Source organism: Uloborus diversus, chromosome 10 (genome assembly GCF_026930045.1).
Source record: "Uloborus diversus isolate 005 chromosome 10, Udiv.v.3.1, whole genome shotgun sequence".
Lineage (NCBI taxonomy): Eukaryota > Metazoa > Arthropoda > Arachnida > Araneae > Uloboridae > Uloborus > Uloborus diversus.
Genome location: NC_072740.1, coordinates 14,193,269 through 14,210,511, shown reverse-complemented (window position 1 = coordinate 14,210,511; position 17,243 = coordinate 14,193,269). Strand labels below are relative to the sequence as shown.

General features: G+C 32.7%; 1 protein-coding gene across 1 annotated transcript in view; it reads right to left on the bottom strand.

The window, feature by feature from the left end:
* LOC129231377 (uncharacterized abhydrolase domain-containing protein DDB_G0269086-like) overlaps positions 1–17,243 on the bottom strand; it is a 102,888-nt gene that overhangs the window by 40,057 nt on the left and 45,588 nt on the right. The window contains exons 7-8 of the mRNA XM_054865673.1: positions 12,801–12,953; positions 1,769–1,909 (exon numbers count right to left, since the gene is read on the bottom strand). Of these exons, the coding sequence (XP_054721648.1) occupies positions 1,769–1,909; positions 12,801–12,953 (294 nt within the window). The remainder of the gene's footprint in view (positions 1–1,768; positions 1,910–12,800; positions 12,954–17,243) is intronic.

Below are 17,243 nucleotides of genomic sequence, written 5' to 3'. Positions count from 1 at the left end.
ATATATTACATGGTGCAAGCTTTGTGACACGTGCAAGTGATGCGCTCAAAATCGTTATTTCTATTTGTTTTTCAATGAATATCATAAATATGAAAAATAGTCTACAATTGGAAAAAGTTGCCAATTTTGGTAAAATAGTTGCTTTTGGGCCTTTTTTGACCAAAAAAATCCACATGTGAGCCTACGGACAAAAATACAGGGTGTCTACTCAAAAAAATTTTTTAATTTCCCTGACTATTCCAACCCCAAACAAAAATTTTCCAGGCGCTTTTTAAAAGGTTAGTTTAGCTACTTTCATGATTTTTTTTAATGGTTGGCTGTGCTTATGTGATGTTTTATACACGTTACATTTATATCACTTTTTAATGTAAATTTCAAACTATTACATCCATCCATCCTGAAAACAGTCTTTGCTTTTTGGGAAACTTTTAAGAACTTTTAAGAAATTGCTTCATTAAATTGTTAAACATCAAATACATCTCCTCACACCGGAAAAGGGCCATTGGTTCACCAGCCTGGAATCTTATTAAAAACCTTGCGATTCTGATGCCACCAAAATAAAGAAACCCAACATTGCCTCCAAAAGTTCACTGCACTTCAATGTCCATTTCACTGTGTCATAGGTATTTGTAATTGGTTCAACATTTGCAACCTCTGCCCTTTGAACAAAGACTTAAGAGTGGCAAAATGTGTAAAGCCCTTTGTGAAACAGCTGAGTTCTCTACACACCAACTCGAACAAAATTTCAGTGGAAAAAGCCTTTTCTTTGATGACATTTTTAGTTTGTTTGCCTCTGATTCAAGAGGAATTGTTTCAAAGCATTTAAACATAAATTAACAAACACATCTCTACAGAGATAAAGAACAACACAAACACAATAGTAATACTGAAATTGAACATTTATCTATAAACTAGTTTACCCTTACTTCGAACAGCTTGTCTGTAACTGGTATGGGAAAACTAAACAGTTTTTCATCGGTAGTTGCAGAAGCAACCTAACTACCATTGTTAGGGGTTGTAAACTTCTCAACCCCCAAAGGAAACAGAAATGTGCAAAACTAAAGAACAAAAGGAGGGGTTGAAGAACTGGCTTAAGGAGAGAAATATTTTAGTCATTTCTGACCAAATTTATTTTACTAAACTGTAAAAAAAGGGAAACTTTTGAAACTGGTTACAATTTAAAAGAAAAAAAATCCAGGTTTTCTGCATACAACACTAAATTTCCCTGACTTTTCCAGTACGAAAAATTTCCTTACATTTCCAAGTTTTACAGGTGGGTAAATACCATGAAAATAGTCGCAAAAGTCGCTTTTTTAGTTGCCAGTGGAAACCCTACAACTGCTGGAAATATATACCAAGACTCTTTTGTTGTTAATAACATCAAGCTCTAATAATTGCACTGCATCTTTAGGAGGTGCCACCGCAAGACTATATGGGGTGCCAAACAGTTATTATATTTTGCAACCAAAATGCAATGATTTTTTTTTCTAACTATCACAAACATTAGCAAAGCTGCATCAGTTTAATTTGTAATAATTCCCAAGGAAAAAGAATTTTTAGAAAATCCAAGGAGTTCCAAGTAGTTTGGAAACTGATTTGTTTTTTCCATGTAGTTTCCCAGGATCCCAGGGGTCTGTATGCACCCTGTCAATCTAAACAGTCTACATATTTTATTAAATGCTTTGGGAAATATTTTTAATACCAAAAGGTTTTTCACATAAATCATAATATCTAATAAAATTATTGCAAGAGAGATAGATAAACTTACACATTCTATAGTACGAAAATCAGACACACAGACAAAAATGATATCACATTCTTTTACTAATTCCTCAGGAGAACTCTTGCACAATAGTGATGCATCTTCAAAGAAACCATTCTTACAGATGTCGTCAACTAGTTTTTTTGCCTAAAGAAATATACAGTATCAATAGTTTTGAAAAAAGTGTAAACAATTACACTGCATGGAATAAAAAATGAAATTGCATCTGATACTATTACTGCAGATTCTTAAGTAAAATGAGCTGTGAAATCCAAATATGACCTACGCTTTATCCATCACACACCACTTTTTTGCACATAGTTTCTGTCAAGGTTCAGCTTAATGCTCCAGTCATGGTAGCTTAAAATCTGACGAATATTCTGATGGGTACTCTTAATCTAACAGCTAGGGAAAAATACTTTTTTTTTGCAACTTTGTAACTCTCCCACACCCTAGTGTTACGCTCAAATCGTCAGATTTTCTAAATGTACTTTTTAGCTTGTAATTAACCCACCTTATCTTAATCTGCACACTTTAATAAATCCAATGATCAATTTTTTTTTATTAATCTGACAGGCTGTCCTTGATGCATCCACTCACAAAAAAGGTCAACATTTGGCATAGGTACTCAACAAGATGTTAGGTATCTCCCCTATGTTTATCTGACGCATTTGAGTTAATCCCCAAAAACACTTTGGGCTTCCCTACTATTACTAGATTTCTGGTATTAGCACACGGCATGAGAAAACAATGCAAATAAAACAAATTATCAAAAAAAAAAAAAAATACAATGTGTAACTATTTTTAGGATACAAGGGACCCTCTTCAACAGTGTAAAAAATGCTCAACATACAAGAAAATGTGGTAAGAAAAGACCTCAGCCATGTAGACACTGGTATATATACCAAATGGGTTGGAAGAGAAATTAACCAATAGGATACAGGACAAGTGACAAAAATCAGCCGATCAACAGATTACATGTCAACTCAGAGAGAGCACCAGAGGAAGACAACCAATCAGAAGGCAAGTAGCAAATGGAGTGAGAGAAACGCCCAAATATATAAAAATACCTTCCAAATATCAGGAAAGAATAGCACTGACTCATTGACTAAAGAATGAGAATTTTTTCAAGCAAAGTAAATTTCCAAAAATTGAAATCATAGACCGAAGAACAATTACTAATTATTCTAACTGAAGGAAAAACTTATCTTAGTTTTAACTTGAGTTTAATGCATTTTTCATGCTCTTTCATAACCAAGCCAACATTTGCAAGAAATGCTACGAATGCCCCAGTTGCTATGCCAATGAGGGGCTTCAAGCTAGTAAACTTGATCTTATTTACAAAAGAAAAAAAGCATACCAAAACCAAAAATTTCCAACATTTTTGCAACCAGATGAGTGATTTTTGAATAAAAAGGCAAAAAATGGCATAAGCAGGCTTAAAAACAAACATTGCCTCAGCGGGAGGGTTTAATTAACATATCATAAATAGAATCATGTTATAAGAGAAACAACAATTGAAAGCCAGTTTTAAGGAAAGAAAGCTCAGCATTTAAAGAATTGAATGAAGAACAGATGTTCAAAGTACAGAACACAAAAGCCTTAAATGAAGCCAACTTAAGGATTGGGAAGATGAGAAAAGCATTTGTGAGGAGGTAGTGTAACAGTAAAAGGCTTAGGAAACAGCAAAGTCATAAATTCCTTATCAGTTTTAATAATAAAAAAGACCAAAAAAAAAAAAAAGGAGAGAGAGAGAACTAACAGTTACCATTTTGATAGTGAATTGAATGCAAGTTTCGATACAATTTAGAGAGTAAGCTTCATTCTCGCCATTACTTTGGTCAAGTAAAACAAAACAATCGTCAAAATAAAGGAACATAGAACAGAAATGTTATGGTTTTGAAAAGTTTGGCCTCAAAATAGTCAAAATGTCACTTAAAATAGGGCTCTAAGGATTACTCACTAGTAAACAAATGCAAAAATATACACCGTCAAATACAAAAGTATTCTGCTCAAGATGAGTACAAATAAGAAAAACAACTTCTTCAAGCTCAAAACTAGAAAAATGAGGTTTTTGGAGTATCAATTTGAACCAATCCAATGCCCCATTAACTGGTACATTAGTGAATAAAAACTTTTTATTATTTGAAACAATAGGTCTGAGAGGTACACTCAATTTACGGACCTTCGGTACAGCATAAAACCTTTTTTGCTTTTGACTTTTTTTTCGTCTGTTGACGAAATTTTTTAAACATTTTTTGTCCACCTTCTAATTTTGAAATGGATCACTAGGGTAACGGCACCAGGAACAGACATGATAAAGACATTGTTCTTGGGTTAACTCGATTTTCTGAGCTTTTTAATGTACTTAGACTTTCAAAACTATTTTTCTCTTATGCAACTACATCTCATCCAACATTTGGCTGCTTCTGGATCCTCTGAATTAGTAAATTCTAGCTTTACTTGCTCAGTTTCGAAAAAAGGTCCGACCCCCCCCCCCTGTAAGAGGCACCAAAAAATCTGATGATACCCAGTAACAGATAGGATGATGAAATGATGAGTAATGGATAAAACTCCCTTTTTCTATTCAAAATGTGCAAAAGTTCTTTATTTTTAGAATTAAAGCCTTATTTAATTCAAACGAACATGAAACACACACCAGCTGACCCCGTGGTGTCTCTTCACACCCTTCCACCACTGCCTTGTAAGTACCAACTAGCTCATAAATTTCACTCTGATAGCACTAGGTGGTTGCATCGTGTTCATGGGTCACAGCAACATCAGTTTTACCCGCCTAAAATCCTTATTTTTTAAATCTAAACTTATGACTCTCTGTTACTGAACTCTTGGCTGTAACTGATGCCGTTACCCTATTTCTTTTTGCAACATTTCAAGACTTTTCTTCTTATTTAGAATTTAATGTAGACTTTAAAACTAAATATGTAAACAGCATTTTTTAACATTTCAAAAAATCAGGAAAAATCAGAAATCTGGGATAGTGGTGGTTCAGAACATCCTAGACAATTTGTACTGTATACCAGGGTTGCCAGGTTTGACTAATATTAACCATTCTGGCTATTCTTGATCACACTTGGCTAGAAAAAATTCAAAAGCATTAGCCAAACCAATCTACATTTACCATGCATAACATGATCAATAAGAAGAAACGTAAAACTTATTGAATGAAAGATTTAAAAAGAATAATTAAGCAATTATTTAAACAAGAGATTTATAAAAATGTTAAATTATTTAAATATACATTAAATCTTATACATAAAAATACAGGAAATGTTCTATAAGTGTTTTAGAATGGTTGCAATTAATGATTCCTACTATATCTAGAAAGGAGAGTTTTTTTTTTTTTTTGTAGGCTGCCTAATTTTTGGCAATTTCTCAAAGTGGATTTTCTATTTTCCAAAATTTTCACCTGGAAACCCTGCATCTACACCTATTTTGTACTATAATATCATAATGATCAAGTTAAAGTTGACAAAATTTAAATCTGTTACTAAGAAAATTTATCATAAAGAAAAAATTCCCAGATATTATCACTATTTCGACAGTAAATAGAACCATTTTTAGCCTTCAGGAGAATATCAAGTTCAAGATCCATAACTTCAAGAAATTCAAGAAATAATACAAGTTGTGGCAAGATAACTTCTTTATTTCAAAACCAATTTTGTGAATCAGAATATTTTGATTTTTTTTATAAACAATGCAGATTTAAAACCTAAAGTTTTGTTTTATGCAGTTTTAATTTCACATCAAGTAAATGAAGCCCCTATTGTCTATGGCTTGAATAAGCCGATTTCTAACACATTTCTCATGACTCGTAACTTAGAAGTAGACACATAGGCAATTTTTGGGCAGATGTTAACCTTCAGGCCTTGTAGGGTTCTTGGAAGGTTTTCATAATGCAGGGATTAAAGTGACCAACTGACAAAATATAGGACATTTTTTGAAAAAAAAATATAGGACACATTTTGAAAAAATATAGGACTTATAGGACACCAAAAAGTGATTAAATTTTGCATACACTTCATAAAAACAGTTACCTTTTAGTGTTACTGATGAAAAAGTATGCATACAAAATTTGTTAGACACACCATATTGATTCTTTGCTGTCAGAATATAAAAATTTAAATTTCTCACACATAAAAAAAATCAATAAAAACAATGCTAATATTATGGGAAATAAGAATTTATTTTAGTAAAAAATCCAAATGGTTTAGCAACAAATTACATAGTACTGCGTGACTTTTTTTAAGCAGCCTTTAAATTTTTTATTAACAGCGTCTATTACGGCTAGCCCAGCCTCAATGTCAATCATGCATTTACATTTGAGTCCTAATGTTTAATTTCATATTCCTCTCATCTATCATTGCCTCAGCTGAATTAATGCTTTCCTTAAATCCTTTCAGTTTATCTCAAGAAGATTTTTTTGTTATATCATTCGATTTGGGTTTTATATTTTTCCTTCTTATTTCTTCCAGATTTTTCTTTCTGTTCTTTATATTTCAAGTGTGCACATTGGCACAACTGCATAATTTTTTTAAATTTACATCAACATTTTCCAGTGTTTTACCGAGTCTTTTATCACTATGAGAGCAACAATTGTGTCTAAACTCATGTTTGGTTTGTCACTAGCCACAATTCTTTTATTAAGCCTCTCTCCTTTTGGTCATGAGAGAAAATCAGGACAGCCTAAACAAGTTTGATCAAATTAGGTTAGTGCAGGTTAAAGATAAAATTAAAATACTTATTGACGGGGTTATCTGCTACATTCTTAGGAATATCTTCATCATCGACGTACATTAGGTGTATCCAAAAAAAAAAGAAGGAAAATTGGTTTCTCAAGTTGCACACCCTCTTATATTTTTCCTATGACAAAACTAAAAATTTTCATATAATTTTAGCAACACCAACCCGTGCCGACTTGCGTCTGTGAACCGGAACTTATGTACTAGGCTGAATCAGAATTTTTTTTTTTTTTTTGGAAACTTGAAATTTCATGTTGATAAAATGTTGCCCCTATAGCTTTAAATGTATCACAAAAACATTTATCCAAATTAAAAAATATTAAGGTATACAGCAGGAGGCCTTTTTTCAAAAAAATCATTTTTTTCTATTTATTTTTTTAAAAAATTATACATAAATTGATATTAGAAATCAATTTTAAAAAATATTAGCAGACACATATTTAAATCAACATTTGCAAATGAATAATAATAAAATAATAAGTATTTAAAATGAAAAATTTAATTGAAACATGAAAAAACCCACTTTTTTGAGTACTATGTGGGAGGGAGACTAAAATATTGCAAGAGAGCAAAATCTCCTACTTAATGCTAATTACTTACTTTGTTGCTCATATTGTACAATATTATTATTTATGAAAATTTACCTTATGTTTTTTAAAAAATAAATCAAAAAATATTAGTTTTTTAAAAAATATATATAAATTTTAGCCCAAATGCGGGATACTTTAATATTTTTTAATTGGAACAAATGTCTTTGTGGTACATATTGGGCTATCAGGGCAACGTTTTATCAACATGAAATTTCAAATATTTTATTGGATCTAACTCAAGTAAATTTTCACCAGTTATCCCTTTTAGAGCTTGTTTTTTCATAAAGTCACTTTCAATAAAAGATCACATAACTTTTTATGCATAAGGGGTAGAGTTCCTCTGGGGTACCAAAAATATAGGATTTTTTTGGAAATATAGGATTAGGAAATATAGGCCGGTTTTTGACCTTTTTTGAAGAAAATAGGATTTATAGGAAATATAGGACGACTTTGATCCCTGCATAATGTGAGATCCCAAAACACCGATAAAATTCATGTTGAGTAAAAATTCATTAACCCTTTGGAAATATTCGAAATCACGGGTCAGGGTAGAGATAAGGCAGAAAAGTATCGGAATAAAATTTGCTAATTTCTTAAGGATTTTACTAACATCACTCCAGGAACCGTAAAAGAACTGTGCGCTTTCAGTAGCATATATGCTGGTCAAAATAAGAATAGCACTGTAGGAGACTTTTTCGAGAAAGAACACTGAAAAAATTTAACAAGATTTCTCAAGACTTCCCTATGAGAAAACAGTTGTTTGTCCTCTGCCACTGGGATTTTGGGAAAGTAAAACAAATGTTAAACAGATATGACAGATAATTACCATGTGAAATTTCATCTCTGAGTGAAATTCTGAAATTACATCAAGATTCACCACCAAATCTATTGAAACCAATGAAATCTGTAACTGTTAAAACAGGCCCTTCATTTTTTAAGAGGACTCATCTCTCAAATTGAGATTATGGAAAAACAATTCTATGGAATGACAAATGTTTTTAATTCTCAACATTCACCATGTTTAAAAGAACACCCAAATAATGGTTTCAGGTTAGCTATTTTATAGACTGTTTTCAAGAGCATACTGCAAAATAACTCTTGTCAACTGAACTACCTTTGCCAACATTGAGTAGAAAGGGAAAATTTTCATTATGTAGGAAGAAATAACCAATATTAAGATGATTATATATTCAGTGCAATTTTGAACAGAATCATGTATTATGTCATGTATAATCATGTCAATGTTATGTCTACATGGAACTAGGTCTACAAACTAGACAAAAGAAGGATAGAAAAAGATTTCCATGACGGATACATGTGCAGACCCCGAAGTGGTTTTTTGAGGGGAAAAAGTAGGAAATAAGGAATCAAAAATTTAAAAAGTAGGAAAAGTAGGAAAAAAATCACTTAAAAAAGTAGGAAAAAATAGGAAGAGATAGGACTTCACACACGTCAAGACGACTGACAATCATTAGTATGAAAAATAAACTGGTGGAAACAAAGATATTAATTACAAAAATATGAAAATAGAATCTAAACAAAGAAACACCTTTCACCAATACAGTAACAAAATTTTTAAGTGTGAAAGAATAAAATGCAATATAGCGATTGCAAAAAAAAAAAAAGCAATAATAATCATAATAATAATAATAAAACGCCTATTTTGGTTCAGTAAAACCATTTTTGTTAAAGATCTGTTTTGTCAAAAACGAAAACATTCCTTCGACAGCATCTATTTATCATTTAAAAATACTATCACTTTCAGCTCCTGTTATCATAAACTATGACACAAAAGCAAATATTAAATTAGTTTTAGTTAAAATTAATCAGCAGCTGACATGCCTTCTTGCATAAACAAAGCAGATGTTTGAATTTGCAAAAAAAAAAAAGGAAAACGACCGAAAATGCAGAACTAAAATAAATGTATGAAATACACCGCCAGCCATTGACTGAGCTGGCAGTGTATTTCATGTATTTCTGCCCTAGCCCTGGCTATATCGCGGTAACTTTCTGAATAAAATAAATGTGTTCTTAAATATGGGACATAAAATTTATAATAAAACAATTCAACTAAATAAATAACGAAATAAGTCAACTAAAGGGTTTGTACTATGTTATGTATTTTTAGCATTCAACATACATTTTTGTTTCAGGCACTTCATTTATGGGGGTCAATTTCTCCCCTCCCTGGCTTTGGAAAATTAACACTTAGCTATACAAGTTTGTGCCGTTTTCGTTGTTTTCCAATAAAATTTGCATTAAGTATACATCCTTTGCTAGCCACCTCCGGGGGGGGGGGGGAATCAAAGTGACGGCCAGTTCTAATTTTAATCAAGCAATAAAAACGAATACTGTTTTAATGGTTTGATGATTTTTACCTCCTTCTTGTTCCAAAATTTGTCATGAAAAAAAAAGGAAACATCCATGCATGGAAAACATAACATTTTTATCAAACACAAATATCACTTACTAATGTTTTTCTGTGCATAAAAGGGAAGGCATGTAGTTTATCTCAATCCTCACCATACAACAAAAATATTCATTCGGAAATTGTTCACGAAATTGAGTGAGGGGGAGCACCTGGCATCAAATGCCTGCATATATATATATCTCTTTCTCCCCCCTCCCCTTTGATCAGGCCCACTAAGTACAATAACTTACAGTAGATACGCCGCATCCGTATAATTGCCGCACCCCGGAAAGAGTAAGAGTCTGTCAAAAAATTTTTAAATGCTCAGAAATGTCGCATTGCCATAAACACAGCACATAAAAATGATGAGAAACTCCTCGATATTGATGTTTTAAATAGAAAAAAATACATATTAGTTTGTGGCTCTATCCCCCAACTTTTAAAAATGTGAAGAAATAAAAACAAAATATCGTATTTAAAATGATTTCCGATTTTTCTCCAAAAATCGGGAACGTTTTGCCCATCCAGGTTTTGTCACTTTTTTTTTTTTGCAAATACACTTTTTACAAAGAAAGAAAATAAAATTTTATAAATTTTGTAATCATGTTTACGATTCAGAATGAACAATAATCATATTGTTACAAATTCTGTAAATAGTAATTATTTTTGCGATTAATTTGTCGTTATCTAGCTAAATTAGACGCTTACTAAATTATCTTTCATCTAAAATTATTGTAGTAACGTAACCTGTAAATAGTTTCCTGTAATGAATATACAGCCCCTATACATTCGGTTTAAGTATACGGCCCCCTATTTTTTATTGATAAGGTTTGTGAATGAAAAGAAGATACTAGAAGCATTTGGAAAATTGTGGAAACCTTTCGATGTTATAAAAAGTCGCTACGCATGATAAAAAGTTTAGTTCCGATTGAGAATTTGTACTGAGAGTGTATTAGCTCTGTTTGTTGCGAGGCATTTCGCTGTGTTGTTTTTCGTATTTGGAAGTAAATACGTGTGCAACCGTTGAGTTCACGGTGTTGTGTGATATTTGCTTAATTGCTGACGATTAATTTAGCAGTTGTTGACGCTCTTTCCTGTACATAGTATAAATAAATTTCCTGTATTTTTCTCACGAACTGTGTCGTCCTTTCAAGAAAGTGGAAGTCACACCGGATCCGTTACAATATGTATGTACGAAAAAAGTTAGTTTCCGCAATTATTTTTGAAGTGGTCCGTTTTTGAGAATTTCTGTTATCTGTCGCTTTTATGTTGTACCAACATCAATAAAATACGTACAGTGTACAAGTTTTCATTTTTTGCTTTCTTATGTTTCTTTTAAGGTTTTACATTGCCTTTCTGTTTAAATAGAGCTCTATTTCCCTTGTAATCATATAATAAATTGGCGAATAGGAAATTCGGTTTTTCCCGCATTTTTTGAACCGCTGGCCATTTACTTTAGTTAAAGCTTCTAATTAGCGGGTAGATAATATATAATTGCATCAGAATGTGCCAGTATCTATTTTTTTTTAGTTTCGTTAAAACAGTGGGACTGAAGTCGGGGCGATAAAAAGAAAAGTCGATCATAAACGCCACAACGGCAAAAAAGTCACTTACGAAAATTTAACTTTTAAACACGCAAACGCCGCCGCGGCGTTCCTTCCAGAAATTACTGTAGTCAGTCAATTAAAAGCTCAGGATCTGCTTGCTTCTTTTGCTTTTAAAAATTGAAACATGTAGAAAATTATCAGTGCTTGATTGTAAAATTAAGAATCAATGCACAATTAGAAGTGCTATACTAAAGAAAGAAAAAGTAGGAAAAAAAAGGAGAGAGCTCTAAAAAGTAGGTAAAAGTAGGAAAAATAGGAAGTCTTCGGGGTTTGCATGTGATGCATATGAATAGTTGTATACACATATCAAACTTGTGCTTATTTTCTCAGTTTGTTAGTTTTATATTTTATTTTTATTTTTTTAAATTTTGGACTTCATTATTTCACGAAAACAAGAGGAGAGAATGAGACACACAAAATGTATTTTCTTTAGATAATAATTTTAGGCATAGGGACTTTGCTAATTATATTTGTAGCTTTGTTTTAATATTTTTAACTATCATAAATCAGTTTAAATTTATATTTTTTGCTTGATTTACATTTTCATCACTCAAAACTAGACTTTCAGGTTATTTGATCCAAGAAATGGCAGAAATTTAAAAAAAAAATCATTAATTTCAGTGAGGCAATGAAACAATTTAAAGTGAGGTAATGATTCTACTTATTTCTAGATTAATCACGAAAATTCTCGTAAAATTTAGTTCATTTATGAACGAAATAAACACTTTTTATTGAATCCTGAAAAGTTTCATTAGTGGGACTTATACTCTTTCTGAAATAGTAGATTAATTTATAATAAATGTTTACTTAAAGGATGCAGAGATTTTAAGGATATATAATCAAGTATTAAAAAAAAAAAAATGAAATACCCTTAAAACAACCAGCGGTTTCCATTGCATTTCATAACTAGCGACTAATGCTCTCTTTTATATACAAAAACATTACGAATAATGCATTCTAAGAGGCTCTTTTGAGTTTCTGCTCTTTTTCAGCATCAGTAAATGTATGTGATTTCTTTTTTTTCTCAAAGGGGTCAAAAAATGGCACCTGCCCACACTTTTAGGTATAGCACAGCATAATGAGAAAGGAAAAGTCAAGGATGGATTAAGCTTCTTATGAAAATACAGAGGAGCAGTCAGCAAAAAAAAGTTTGCTTGGGATCAAACTGACACCTCTCATAATTCTAGGGTCACTATAAATTGCGGGAAATACTAAAGTCTAGAGAACTTCCCGGAAAAATAGTAGACTTTGCAGGAATGCGTCAATGATTTTTTGTAAAAGAAAAACTATTATTGAAATCTCTCTCAATGTCAGTAACTAAGGTTTTCATTCCAATTTTTTTTAAAATCAACCGTTTGTAAAATAAGGTGCTAATGAAGTATCCTCAACTGTCCTATAAACTGTATCAAAGGCTAATAAAAAAAAAGACTCCCCACCATTCCTTAAAATGCAGATTTTGACAACAAAACCATTTTTGGGCAGCTTCAGAGGAAAATTGGTAAAAATTATGTTTTGGAGTACCTTGGAGCATGCACTATTAGAGAACTCAAGTAAGTGTACTCAAAATAACTTTTCATAGCAAAATTATAAAATTAATTGCTAAGTTATAATTTTAATTTCAAATTTTTAGTCTAGATGGCTCTTAGGTTTACCTACATTGAATAAACTTACCTTCCATTCTGCTTTATCCCATAAGTACACTTTGTGAAAACTAAGTAACAGTTTGGTGGCTAAGCGTTTGCCGAATGTACCTAAGCCCATAAATCCAAACTTTGCATCAGATGGCTCCTGTTGTTCTCCATCGCGTCTGAATACTTCAATTACCTACAAAAAGGGTAAAAATTGTCACAACATATTTTACACTCTAACAGGGGTTCTGTGAATGATTCGCAAGTGAGAGTTGCACCTATTCAGCCTAGTTCTGTAATCTTGAAAAGGTTTACAGGCAGGGGTCGGACTGAAGATTTTTTATAAACTAGGGCACAATTTTGTTGAAATTTTAGGAGAATGAATATCAATGTCAACAAAAAACAAATATTAGTACTTTAATTATATGTTTATTTTTTGTTAACTTCATTAAACAGGGGTGTCCACCCCCTAAGAGCGAAGGCGCACCAAAATATCGAGAACCCCCCCCCAAAGTGAAACATACCTCTCAAAACAACCCCCATTTAAAAATTTCAATGGTGCAGTCTGCCCCACGACTCCCCCCCCCCCTTTGATGGGCACCCCTGCATTAAAGACAGTAACCTCCCCCCCTACCTAGAGAAACATAAGTATGTAGGGTTTTTTTTCTAAAAAAAATTAGAAGCATTTCCCAGGTTTGTTTCACAATAACATATATGTACATTGAAAAGTTTCTATTTTTTCTCTTTTCTTAAGATCAAAAGAAATACAGTGTGAGTAAAAACTGAGAAGGCCATCTAACTTTTTTGAGAAATTTTACATATTTTAGGCTGAGAATCAAAAAATTATTTGAGTAATAATTGTTAAGAGTAAATACAAGTTAAAAAAATCATTTGTAAGTATTTCATTTCAGAAAATAAAACAGATCAATATTTGAGCCTGAGTAAAATCTTTAAGGCCAACATAGAAAAAACAGGAAAAAAGAAAACAAACATTCAGAAGCAAGTAAAGGAACCATTTTTTTTTTTGCTTTTCTTTAAATTTTTTTGTTTCATTGGATGAAACTATCTTTTGACAAAGTTCTGGATCGGCTTTATGCTATTAATCTTTGAAAGTAGATTTTAGCTCAATTAATGAAGTAAAACTTCTCCCATTTGCATTACCTCTTCTTGTTAAACCACCCCATAAGTTATCAATTGGGTTGAGATCTGGAAACCTTGCTGGGCATTTCCAAGGATTTGTGGACTTGGAACCAACTTTTTGTACTATTACCCGAATGGTTAGGCGCAATGTCTTGATGATATTTCCAATTTTCTCCAGAAATAAATTCAGAAAGAGGGAAAATATGGCTTGATAGGAGATTTTGATATGCTTGTGAAGTCATTTAGCTTGAAACGATCCCAACTGAGCCCACACCCCTGTAAATGTAGCACTCCCAAGACATGACAGAGCCTCCACCTAATTTTTCTTTTCGCAAATCATACCAACAGTACTACCATCCATTTGGTCCTTCCAAATTCCACTTCTATTTATCAGAAATTTTTTTTTGCAGCCATCGGTTATACAAGGTCATGACTTTCTGACTACAGTTCAAATGCTCTATTTTGTGCCTTTTCAGGAACTAAGGCTTAGCTATATTTCAGGCATGAATAAAACTTCCACAACTTCTAATTGTGTTACAAATCACTTTTTGACAAACATTTAAACCTGTCGCCTGGATAAATTTCCTGATTGAGTACTTTTCAGATGATGTAAGTTTGCAAACTCTCTCTTTTACCACGTGAGGACAAAAGTGAATCCCTCTGGTGCTCTTTTTACCATAATTGTCTTCCAATTTCTAAAAATTGTTGACTAGTCTTTGATATTTATATTTTGTTTCCAATAGTACAGCTCCTCATCCTCATTTGAGAAAAAGCTTTATGCTGCCCACTTTCATGATCAGTTAAATTCTTAACTTTCGATATCATTACAAAGAGCTCCAAAACTTCAAACTAAAGGGGGGGAAGGGTTTCCACTATCTTGTGACATGCGGCAACATTTGTTCCAGTATAAGTACATCAGCTTCGACCGCCGCACTCAGCCGTGCGGGGGGCCCGCTACGCGGACCCCCCGGGCGGTGGAACCTAAGGCCTACGGCTAAGAGGTGGGGTGCGTGCGGAGAAAAGTATAAGTACATCAGCAAAAACAACCTTGTTGTAAAAATTTCCCCGCCAAGAAAACCTTTAACTCTTCCCCACAAAAAAGAAAACCTTCATCCTAAACGAAAAAACGCTGAGCCTTAAAAAGTCAAGATATCTAGTTTGCCTGCCAAGTATCTGCCAAACTATCATCCTCCCTGTTCTCCTCTTTCATCACACCTACTTCTGTTAGAACCTTCTCCCACCTTCAACTCCTCAGAAATATGGATAGATACTTTAAATTGGTTATCTAGTTTGGCGGGAAGCTTTCTGCTCACCAAGCAACCACCTCAATTAGAAAAGCTTTCCGCCAAACAAGATAAACAATTTGAGGATTTATCCATATTTCTGAGGAGTTGAAGGTGGGAGGCGGTTCTAACGGAAGTATGTCTGATGAAAGAGAACAGGGAGGATGATAGTTTGGCAGATACTTGGCGGGCAAACTAGATATCATGACTTTTTAAGGCTGAGGGTTTTTTGGTTTAGGAGGAAAGCTTTCTTTTTTGTGGGGAAGAGTTAAAGGTTTTCTTGGCAGGGAATTTTTTACAAGGTTGTTTTTGCTGAGCTATCACTTCTTTTTGCATTAATATTATTACTTTGTCAGTATTTTTAGAATTGAGAATTTCAAGTGATAAATATTCAATTGAAACAACGTTGTTTTGTGTTTTTAAAGAACAATAACGGCAAGCTCAATTTTACGTCATGTTATTTTCTGTCCAGTAAGATTCTATGTTCGTTTGGTGAGAATTTGGCCATTTAAATTTTATTGAAATCCTGGTAGCCTCTCTGTTGCAAAGAAAACTGCTTAGATAATAAAATACAACATTTTAAATCATATTGTTTTCAAGTATTTCATAACTTTGCAATAAATTCTATTTCAGCTTCTTTATTTGACAGATTATTCAACATTTCCATGAAGTTATTTTCTTAATGTTTTACAACTTGGAGGCCATTCATTAATTACATAAGGGTCCCGAGGGGGAGGGGGTTGGAAAAATCTCTACTTACCCTTACTTGGGGGGGGGGGGGGTCAACCATATTCTTACGTAATATTTCCCAAGTCGATATTTTATATTAGAAATCGTGTGGTCTAGTGGTTTCGCAGGGACCACATTTCATTTGCGTCTGAAAGGTAAAAAACTTATTAAGATAAGCTGATTTTTCTTTGTTTTACAAAGAATGATTAGTGTAAAATATAATAAAAGAATCGTGTTGTGATGTTTTATTCTTAATTAGTATCGCATCATAAACAAAAAATGTTGAAAAAACATTCAGTCTAGATTCCAACGTCATAGTATATATATCTTTACACGAAAAGGTTTAATTTAAAAATAGTCAATTTAATTACGATTCCAGTGATGCAAGATTTGTTCTTTTATTATTTTGAAAAACGAAATAGAATCTTATGTAAGAATGGGGAGGGGGGTCAAAAATCTTACATAACCTTACATGGGGGAGGGGGGTCAAAAATTGCCAAAATCACTTATGTAATTAATGAATGGCCCCTTGCAGGCTATATTAAACTAGCTTTTCAGTTTTCATTTAATGACTTCTTTTCTTAAATCGTTGATTATTTTACATTTTATGGGATAATTTTAATTGTTGGGTGATTTACCTTTCTTTTAATGGAACTCTTTGTCTTGCTTAATACCTAGTTTTTTTTTAAAGTGCACTAAAAGACAAACTCACGACCAAGCTTATGAACAAGCAAAATAATAATTTAAAAAAAAAACAAACAAGTCTTTAAATATTTTAACTTTGAATGTGTCAGAAGCTGTATGCAACTGTACTTGATTCGTCTGGGCTGTAGCCCTGTCAAAGAAAGTGAAAACTTTTTTGAACAGCGATTTTATAACTTAAATTCCTCCTCACCATCAGGGGCCACTAGAGATTGAGTATACCAAATATCAACACCAGGGGCCCTTATGAGGCTGAGATACAGAGGGGTGAAAAACCAAGAAAACCCCAACTTGTTCTGTCCTGTAAACTGTTCTTGGTCACTATTATTTTCTTTCATCTTTCTTGGCGGTGGATTTGCTTTTGTTGGTTGCTGACATTTGGTTCTCTTGGCAATGGGATGCTTCCATGTCTCGTGATTTAGTTTTTAAAAAATACTGGTGTCCTTAAAAATTTTTACCGGGCTGAAACACTAACTTCGAATATATCACTGAACTTCAGATAATTGCATACGTTACAAATCCTGTCTGTTATGACATTTCTTACCAATGTACCTCAATAATGAAAAATACAATAATAAAAAAATCCCTTTAATTCTATTTTCCTTTCATCCCAAAAATTTTTAGTGACCCTA